Source organism: Phocoena sinus, chromosome 1, assembly GCF_008692025.1.
Source record: "Phocoena sinus isolate mPhoSin1 chromosome 1, mPhoSin1.pri, whole genome shotgun sequence".
NCBI lineage: Eukaryota > Metazoa > Chordata > Mammalia > Artiodactyla > Phocoenidae > Phocoena > Phocoena sinus.
Window position 1 is genome coordinate 477,891 of NC_045763.1, and position 9,228 is coordinate 487,118.

General features: G+C 66.2%; 2 protein-coding genes across 9 annotated transcripts; both read left to right on the plus strand.

The window, feature by feature from the left end:
* The first annotated feature begins 24 nt into the window (after positions 1 to 24).
* Positions 25 to 3,910, plus strand: CPTP (ceramide-1-phosphate transfer protein). Of its 8 annotated transcripts, none has more exons than XM_032609883.1 (4): positions 25 to 104; positions 960 to 1,875; positions 2,060 to 2,192; positions 2,365 to 3,910. In XM_032609883.1, exons 3-4 carry the CDS (start codon positions 2,071 to 2,073, stop codon positions 2,885 to 2,887), a joined length of 645 nt encoding a protein of 214 aa, XP_032465774.1. In that variant the 5' UTR covers positions 25 to 104; positions 960 to 1,875; positions 2,060 to 2,070; the 3' UTR covers positions 2,888 to 3,910. The 8 variants fall into 8 exon arrangements, with proteins under 8 accessions (XP_032465774.1, XP_032465792.1, XP_032465814.1 ...); XM_032609901.1 differs by having other exon boundaries at positions 26 to 104; positions 960 to 1,110; XM_032609892.1 differs by lacking the exon at positions 25 to 104 and having other exon boundaries at positions 111 to 1,110; positions 1,696 to 1,875.
* A 146-nt stretch (positions 3,911 to 4,056) lies between these two features.
* On the plus strand, positions 4,057 to 9,095 carry TAS1R3 (taste 1 receptor member 3). The gene is given in 17 exon segments (XM_032609933.1): positions 4,057 to 5,776; positions 5,778 to 5,987; positions 6,064 to 6,382; positions 6,385 to 6,741; positions 6,744 to 6,844; positions 6,945 to 7,047; positions 7,050 to 7,081; positions 7,191 to 7,315; positions 7,446 to 7,510; positions 7,513 to 7,554; positions 7,557 to 7,622; positions 7,625 to 7,719; positions 7,721 to 7,872; positions 7,874 to 7,922; positions 7,924 to 8,211; positions 8,213 to 8,317; positions 8,320 to 9,095. Coding segments are annotated over 17 exon segments (2,367 nt in total). The 5' UTR covers positions 4,057 to 5,560; the 3' UTR covers positions 8,362 to 9,095.
* Positions 9,096 to 9,228: the final 133 nt, after the last annotated feature.

A 9,228-nucleotide genomic window follows, 5' to 3' on the forward strand; every position in this document is an offset into this window, starting at 1 on the left:
GATTGGGCGGCCGGCAGCCAATCCCGGGCGGTGGGTCAGTGGCCGGGGGCGGGGCCGAGGCCTCCACTGCGGCTGCGCGGGGCCGGTGAGGGTCGGCGTTGCAGGTGAGCCGGACGCGGTGGGATCGAGCTGGCGTTCAGGAAACCCACCCCAACCGAACCGGGCGTGGGAGGGGGCGGCCGAGGACCCGACTCCCGCGCTGGCCCGGACCCCGGGCCCCTGAGCCATCCCTGGGCCTCAGCTGGAGCAGGACCCACCCGAGCCCCGGATCCCACCTCGGCGCAACCCGGAGCCCCCTTAGCAGGCGAGACTGGGGCTGTGGTGCTGGAGGGTTGCCCCCTTTTTCCTGGGGTCCTTCAGCTTGCTGTCAGCCACAGGGCTGCGGTGCTCAGGCCGGCCTCAGGACGAGCCCTGACCTTGGGACCGTGGACCGCCCCTGGGGGAGCCTTGGCGGTGCCCTGCATCACCTTCCCAGAGCTGGCAGGCTGCCCGCCCCCGGCCGCGCCGCCCCTGCCCTTCCTGTTTTTTCCAAGCTCTGAAAGGCTGCTGGCACCTCCTGTTGGCTGCTGGCTCAGGTTCTGCGCAGGAAGGCCAGGCCCACAGGATGTCTGGTGACCAGGAAGGTAGCCCTGAGGGCCTCAGAGGCCATCTGCTCGGTGGACAGAAGACTGAGGGCCTGAGAGAGGGGAGGGGTGTTCTAGAAACCTCCGGAGTGTTATCTTCCTGAGTCCAGGCCCGGCTGTCCCCCACACCTGAAGACAGGGTGAGCTCACCTCTGGGCACTCCACCCAGTGCCAGGCATGCGGCCAAGCCGTGGGGCCTGCAGGGCCTCAGCAGCACCTACTGGGCCCCATCAGATGCTCCCAGCAGCCTGGGTGGTGGGCAGGGGAGGGTGTGCGGGCCCGTTTTCCCCAAAGATGTGGGACAGGATCTTAGAACAGTGCACGATTTGCCCGCAGAGTGGAAGGCAGACCCCGCCCAGGCACACCAGTGTGCTCTCCTGGCTGAGCTCTCACCACACCTCGGGCGACCGGGCTCCCACAGTGCTCCCAGCGCCAAGAGCCAGGAACCCCCATGCCCAAAGGGGTGAGAGCTTGTCCTGGACATGAGGTGAGACACAGCTCAGTCCCCAGGGCCTGTCAGAGCCACACCGCAGTGCAGGCCCCAGGCACCCAGGGAGGCAGGGGCTGAGGTGCCCAGCGACACCCACTAACGCTTGGGCACTTGGGTGTTTGTGGAGTGACTATATGAATGCCAGAATCCAGGGCAGGCCTCTGGCCTGGGGCACTTCTGGACTCCCTGGGGCTGGGGGAGGGCCTGTGGCTGTCTTCGGAGCATGAGAAAACCTGTGTGTGCTCCAGCTGCCCTTCTGTGTGCGACGGGTACAGTTACAGTAGGAGTGAGAAGACTGGTGTCTGTCCATCTGTCGACAAATGCTGACCCCGCAGCCTCTGCTCTGTGTGTTGCGATGTAGCTTCAAGCAAGGAAGGGCGTGGCCCTCCAGCCTCAGCCCACAGTCTGTCTCTCCACTGCTTATCCTTTTACCTACTGTGTTGAGCTTCCTGTCTTTGCTATTATCACACACACACACCTGCCGCTAGGATGTTGCCTCAGCGGGGCCAGGCTGTCGGTCTCACTCAGTGCACTGGAATGGGTGCTTGGCTCTGGATGGGGACTCAGCAAATACTTCTCCAGTTAGTAGGAACAGACACACACTCAAGAGAGACAGACTATAAACCAGCAAGGAAATCTGAGCAGAGACGCCTCCTGCGAGTGAGACGTGGCAGGGGTTTGACAAGCTTGAGCGTCGGGGGGCCGTGCTAAGAGCCGCGCCAGGCCTGTGTGTCTGCGAGGGTGTGACCCGAGCAGAGCGAGGTGGGCTCCTGGGGAGGAGGGGCTGGCCTGGGGATGGGGGTTATTGTGGGCTTTCACTGGGGAGCAGCAGTAGCCCAGCTGTTTCTTTTCAGCTGCCCCTGCCCTCCCTCCCCGAAATAATGACCCAAGGAGGGAGCCTCCTCACCAGGAGACAACCCACAGCCTGACTCCCGGTGTGTTTCAGTTCCTGTTGAAATGGATGACTTGGAGTCAGAGTTTAATCTGAAAGTTGTCCTGCTCAGTTTCAAGCAGTGTCTCAACGAGAAGGAAGAGGTGCTGCTGGACCACTACCTCGCCAGCTGGAGGGGGCTGGTCAGGTGCGTGCAAGGGCCTTTCCTGGCCACGCGTCCCACTTGCGCCACCTGCGTCCCGCCGGCACTTGTAGGCACCTGCCGGCCCGGTGCTGGTCGGCTGTGCTCACTCGCGGCCCAGAAGGTGGGGGGTGCTCTCCCCCGCACCCCCAGCTGAGCGCCCGCCTCCCTTGCGCAGGTTCCTGAACAGCCTGGGCACCATCTTCTCGTTCATCTCCAAGGATGTGGTGGCGAAGCTGCAGATCATGGAGCAGCTGTGCGGTGGCCCCCAGCAGGAGCACTATAGCACCCTGCAGGCCATGGTGGCCTACGAGGTGGGCAGCCAGCTGGTAGACCTGGAGAGGCGCTCCCGCCACCCCGACTCGGGCTGCCGGACGGTGCTGCGGCTGCACCGCGCCCTGCACTGGCTGCAGCTCTTCCTGGAGGGCGTCCGCACCAGCCCTGAGGACGCACGCACTGCCGCGCTCTGCACTGACTCTTACAATGCCTCGCTGGCCGCCTACCACCCTTGGATCATCCGCCGCGCCGTTACCGTGGCCTTCTGTGCACTGCCCACACGCAAGGTCTTCCTGGAGACCATGAACGTGGGGTCCCCTGAGCAGGCCGTGGAGATGCTGGGCGAGGCCCTGCCCTTCATCAAACGCGTCTACGACATCTCCCAGAGGCTCTACGCCGAGCACGCCCTGCTGGACCTACCCTAGGGGCTGGCAGGCCCAGGTGGGGTGGGCTTCCCCTAATTCAGAGCTGGGTGGGGGCAGCTGGGACCCATCAGTCCCACCGTGGAACTTTCTGGGTCCCCCTGTGAGCTGAGCTCGTCGGGAGCCATTCACAGCATCCAGCCGCTGCAGACAGGCATCACGAAGAAGGCAGATGCTGGCCGTCTGCTCCACGCCCGGCCTCTCCTTTGCCTGGGCATCTCATCTTTACCCTCAGCTAAGTTACACTCATGTCCAGTCAGGCCTCTCCCGGGTGGATGAAGTGCAGGAAGCAGTCAGTGGGGGTCAGGATTAGTGTTCATGGAAAAGCTGCCCCTGCCTGGGGGTCAAGTCTGTGAGCTACGGGGAGTCGTGGGGCGCAGGACACAGTGTCTGCCCAGCTGGGCTGCCTTGGGCCCCTCTGTAACGGCTGGCTGTCCCCAGGACAGGGAGAGAGTCCTGGGCAGGGGTCAGCACTGCAGGCTTTCCCCCCGCCCCTCGCCTCCTCAGCCAGGGGCCCACGTGTCCTCAGCAGCGACAGCAGGACCTGAAACCCCGAGGGAAGGACTGCCCTGCTGCCACCGCCCTGCACACGTGTCAGCCGCCACCTGCGGCCTAGAGTCTGCATAGCACAGCCCGAGAACCCCCAGGATCCCGGGACTCCTCTGGGCCAGTGCTGGCTCCTCCCTCCCCAGCATCCAGCGAGATGCTGTGCTCCCTCTTCCCTGCCCCTTACTGCTCCATCCCCGTGGAGCTCAGGAGACCCAGGATGACATAGCACAAAGGAGGGGGCCTCAACCGCTTTGCCTCAGTGACAGGCTGGCAGGTGGCCACACCCCTCCCAGCCATCACCCAGTGCTTGGGGGCCTGGCCCCACCCACTGCCTCTTCACTGTGAGGCCAGGACCTCAGGTGCCAAGGGGACATTATTCACCGTGCAGCAAATGCACGTAAGTGCAAGCTTGCAGGTACCCTTAGAAGCTGTAATACGGGTGATGGCTTTTCCAAAATAAACAAACTGCACTTAGCAGAACTGCTGCTCTCCAGGACGGGGGTGTCGGGTGTGCCAGGTACCTGCTCCCAGGCAGTCAGGGCCGTGTCAACCACAGGGACGTGAGGTATGCCCCGGCCAGTGCTGGGGTCCTGCCCGTCTCTGTGCAAGCGTTAGCCCTGCCGAACCCCATCTGTTGCCAAGGTCCACATTATCCCCACTTTAGAGGTGAAAAAACTGAGTCACAGAATCACCTAAGTGGCTGAGTTGGAAACGCAGGTCTGAGGCCAGCCACACACCGTGTAGAGAGAAGGAAATTTGCTTGGACTGCAGCCAGTGGAAGGGGGCTGCTCACGCCATGGCAGTGGCATGGACAGAAGGAGGATGCCTGTCAGGGAGGGTCCTCTCAGACGCTGCCCCAAAGCCAGCACTGAATAGCAGTGCCCAACACAAGCCACCTCCAAGTCCCCACACCCAGCGGGGACCAGAGCCTGGTGTGCCTGCAAAGGCCAGTGACTGGGGGAACAGCCTGGGGTTCCCCCGGGCCAGACAGTGAGGGCTGCACGTGTGTGCACGTGTGCATGCAATGGCGCAGGGGCAGGCCCTGCGCATGCGTGTAGCGTGTGTGCTGTGCCATGTGTGCGCGCCCCACAGGGCAGTGGAGACAGGCAAGCACTGGATCCCTAGACCACGTCCCATAAATGTCTGCCGGGCCCCACCGCCATACCCCAGGGCCATCACTAGGCTCCCCCAGCTCCTCTGGGTGCCTGCAGCCTGGTGTCAGTGAGGCCCCCAGCCCCAGACTGGGGGAGACGGGTCCTCAGGCACCCAGAGGCTAAGCGGGAGCTGCTGGCCTGGCCCCCAGGCCCCCGGCACACCCTGGGGCTGACCTGGCTGCAGCAGCCCACTTGGTTACAGCCTTTCCTCCCTCGCTTGCATGCCGCTCCTCAGGCCCAGCTGTGAGCCTGGCCCGCACAGGCAGGGCCCAGGCCGGTGTGAGCACAGCCAGCCACGGGGCCCCGCAGCTTCTAGGCCTTAGACCCTCAAGGTGCACTGTCCCCAGGCAGGCCGAGAGCCCACGGCCTCCCCCTCGGGACCCTCCCCACCCTAGCCACGGGGTGGAAGCCGGGCCATCTGGCCATCCACTGTCCTCCTGGCTGGCCTGCAGGGCTGTGGGACACACACCCCCAGGCTGCCCCTGGGCCTGCCGAGGGAGCCACCCCTGCAGTCTCCCACCCTGACTGCCGACAGTGCCTCCCCAGGGCTGGAGGGAGTGTTTCTGTGCCCACTCTCTGGGGCACTGGCACCTCCAAGCCTGTCTCACAGGCAGCCGGAGAATCCAGGCCCCTCTGGCAGACGGGTACAGGGTGACCCCTCTCCAGGAATAGGTGGGTGCCAGGGGCTTGGGCACAGGCAGGTAGCAAGGTCACAGTCAGCGGCTGCCCAAAGCCTGCCTGCTCGGGTCACTGTCAGCCAGAGAGCCTAGTGGTGGCGTCAGGATGAGTCCAATGTGAGCATACCTGTGGGGCCCAGGAGACGGAGAACATCTCCAGGGCCCCGAGCTGGCAGGTGAGGACAGACAAGCGCTTTGCTGAACAAATCCTCTGCCCCTCCCCGCCCCGACTCCCCATATCTGGCGCCCCGGCCAGTCTGCCCACTTGCCGTCCCTGCTGGAAGCTGCCACCTGCCATGCCAGGCCTGGCTCTCCTGGGCCTTGTGGCTGTCCTGGGCGTCAGGGCAGGGGCCCCGCTGTGCCTGTCCCGGCAGCTCAGCTGGCCAGGGGACTACGTGCTGGGGGGCGCTGCCCCCCGGGCTCAGCTGAAGATGCTCTCGTCCCCTGGGCTGCTCTGGGCGCTGGCCACGACGACGGCCATGGAGGAGATCAACAGCGGGTCCGTCCTGATCCCCGGGGCTGCGCCTGGGCTACAACCTCTTCGACACGTGCTGGGAGCCCGTGGTTGCCGTGAAGCCCAGCTTGGTGTTCATGGCCAAGGCCGGCAGCTGCAGCGTCGCCCCCTACTGCGATTATATGCAGTACCAGCCCCACGTGCTGGCCGTCATCGGGCCCCACTCCTTCGAGGTCGCCCTGGTCACCAGCTTCTTCCTCATGCCGCACGTGCGCCCCCCAGCCCGCGTCCCCCCTCCTGCCCGCCTCGGGAGCCCCTGCGTCAGGAGCTGCCTTGGACCCGCAGGTCAGCTACGGCGCCAGCACGGACCGGCTGAGCAGCCGCGAGACGTTCCCGTCCTTCCTCCGCACGGTGCCCAGCGACCGCGTGCAGGTGGCGGCCGTGGTGGAGCTGATGCGGGAGCTGCACTGGAGCTGGGTGGCCACCGTGGGCAGCGAAGACGAGTACAGCTGGCAGGGCCCGTGCCTCTTCTCCGGCCTGGCCGACGCCAAGGGCACTTGCGTCGTGCGCGAGGGCCGGATGCCGCTGCCCAGAGCCGGCAGCCCGCGGCTGGGCTCCGTGCAGGGCCTGCCAAGCCGGGTGAACCAGAGCAGCGTGCAGGTGGTGAGGTGTTCTCCTCTGCCTGTGCCGCCCGCACCCTCTTCAGCTACAGCATCCGCTACAGGCTCTCGCCCAAGATGTGGGTGGCCAGCGAGGCCTGGCTGCCCTCAAACCTGGTCATGACGCTGCCCAGCATGGACCGGGTGGGCACCGTGCTAGGCGTTCCGCGTCAGGGCGCCCAGATGCCCGAGTTCCCGTCCTACGTGCAGACGTGCCTGGCTCTGGCCGCGGACGCCGCCTACTGCGCCTCGCTGGACGCAGGGCAGCCAGGCCTGGAGGAGCACGCGGTGGGGCCGCGCTGCCCCCAGCGTGACTGCATCACCCTGGAGAACGTGACTGACGGGCTGCTGCACCGCCAGACCTTCGCGCCTTCGCAGCCGTGTACGGCGTGGCCCAGGCGCTCCACAACATGCTGCTCTGCGACACCTCGGGCTGCCCCGTGCGGGAGCCCGTGCGGCCCTGGCAGGTGAGGGCACGGGAGCTGTGCCACCAGCGCCACCAGGGAGGAGGGGCGGTGGGAGCAGGTCTGGGCTGGGGGGCTGGGGGGGCTCCCCGCCCCCCGCCAGCACCCGGAGAACATGCACAACCTGAGCCTGCGGTTTGACACCAACGGGAACGTGGACGTGAATCATGACCTGAAGCTGTGGGTACGGTGGGACCGGACGCCCACTCCCAGATGAGGTGGCACACGCAGGGAAACCAGGTGAGCACCAGCCCTGCCTGAGGGAGCGGGGCCGCCCCCGGGGCTCGGGCAGCTGCAGCCAGCCGTGCGGAGCCTGAGCCCCGGGGCCCGTGCCAGGAGCCCGTGCCAGGAGCCCGTGCCCCAGTGCTCGCGGCAGTGCAAGGAGGGCCAGGTGCACCGCGTTAAGGGCTTCCACTCCTGCTGTTACGACGGTGCCGACTGCAAGGCAGGCAGCGACCAGCGCAACCCAGGTGAGCCCTCCAGGGGGCCTTCCCACGCTGTCGCACGAGTGAGGGAGGGTCCCCGCAGGGTCGGGGGCACAGGCCTGGCTCTGAGGCCAGAGGCCGCGGCAGGGGCGAGGCTGGGGGAAGCCGACGGCCCCCAGCACCCCCCTCTCCTCCCCTGCCCTCTGCAGCAAGTGTGACCAGGACCACAGGTCCCCGGACTGGAGCACCGGTGCCTCCCCCGCCGGCCCAAGTTCCTGGGGCTGCTTCTGCTCTGGGCCCGGCTCTGGGCCTGGTGCTGGCAGCCCTGGGACTCTTCATCTGGCGCCGGCACAGCCCATGGTTCAGGCCTCGGGTGGGGGGGCCACAGGCCTGCTCTGCCTGGGCCTCGTCTGCCTCAGCGTCCTCCTGTTTCCCGGCCGGCCCAGCCCTGCCAGACTGCCTGGCCCAGCCGCCGCTGCACGACCTCCTGCTCACCGGCTGCTGGAGCACACCCTTCCTGCAGGCGGCTGAGATCTTCGTGGGGTCAGAGCTGCAGCAGAGCTGGGCAGACCGGCTCTGCAGCCGCCTGTGGGGCGCTGGCTGGTATCTTCCCGCCGGAGGTGCCGACAGCCTGGCAAGTGCCACCCATGGAGGCGCCTGGTGCACTGCCACGTGCGCTCCTGGGTCAGCTTCGGCCTGGTGCACGCCACCAACGCCACGCTGGCTTTCCTCTGCTTCCTGGGCACCTTCCCGGTAAAGAGCTGGCCCGGGGGCTACAACGGTGCCCGCGGCCTGACCTTTGCCATGCTGGCCTACTTCATCACCTGGTCTCCTTCGTCCCCCTTTGCTGACGTGCACGTGGTCTCCCAGCCCGCCGTGCAGATGGGTGCCATCCTCTTCTGTGTGCTGGGCATCCTGGGCACCTCCCACCTGCCTAAGTGCTACCCTGCTGCTGTGGCGGCCGGACCTCAACACCCCTGAGTCTTCCTGGGAGGGAGTCTGGTGACGCCAGAGGGCGAGGCAGCAGTGGGGGCAGGAAGGAGACTCAGGGAAAAAAAACAAGCGGCCCCTGACCCAGTGACCTCACCCCAGTGAACTCATACCTAGTCAAGGTGCCCCCAGACCAAGTCCCTATAGCAGCAACCTACAGACTGTGCCCCAACTCCGCTGTGACTCCCCAGCCCTACATTCTGCTGACCTTGACCCCACAGTGACCCTCCAGAGTGCATAAGGGGCCTCAGCTCCGGGGGATCTCAACCCCTGGGGCCCCAGAGGCAGGCTCTGTCCCTGCCCCAGCCAAGCCCTGGCCTGCACAGGTGACCCAGCGCCACTGTTCCAGACAGAGGCCCATGGAGGCTTCCTCGGGGCCCCCCGTAGCCCAGGCTGAGCGCACAGGAAAGCCCCCAGCCAAACCATGTGAAGGCAAAGCTGGGTACCACTTGCCTGGCTGGGCCCAGCCTGGGGTCCCCACCCAGCATCCTGTCCAAGCATCGTAGGAGTGGGAGGTTGGTAGGTGGGGTGGGGCTTTCTTGACCCCTCTGCAGGGGTGTGTGCCTGACTGTGGGCCCCAGTGCAGGGCAGAGACCCGCTCAGGAAGGAGGGGGCACCCAGCTTCCTTCTCTCCCTGGCCAGTGAGCCAGTAGACTGTGGTCAGTCCCCTCCAGCACCGCGGACAGAGCCCGGCCAGGGTCGGGGGTCAGCACCAAGGCCAGCCACCAGCCTCAAGGACGACCCCACCCCACCCCACCCTCCACTCCCAGCCACGCCCACCGGAGCCAGGAGCCAGCACCACAGACAGAAAGACCGCCCGCCAGGACTGCTGCGGCCAGGGCCTTGTCGCTGAGCTGGCACCCAGAGGACAGCACCTAGCCAGTCCTGGGTCAGCGCTCAGACGGACCCTGGGGAAGCTGACCCGGCCCCTGCACCCCAATCTCCTAAAGTGGGAAAAAAGAGACACAGATC

Excerpts from the sequence above, each read along its gene's own strand:
- CPTP (XM_032609883.1), top strand. The coding sequence starts at position 2,071 with ATGGATGACTTGGAGTCAGAGTTTAATCTGAAAGTTGTCCTGCTCAGT. Across the intron at positions 2,193-2,364 it reads AGCTGGAGGGGGCTGGTCAG|GTTCCTGAACAGCCTGGGCA; the intron begins GTGCGTGCAAGG and ends TCCCTTGCGCAG.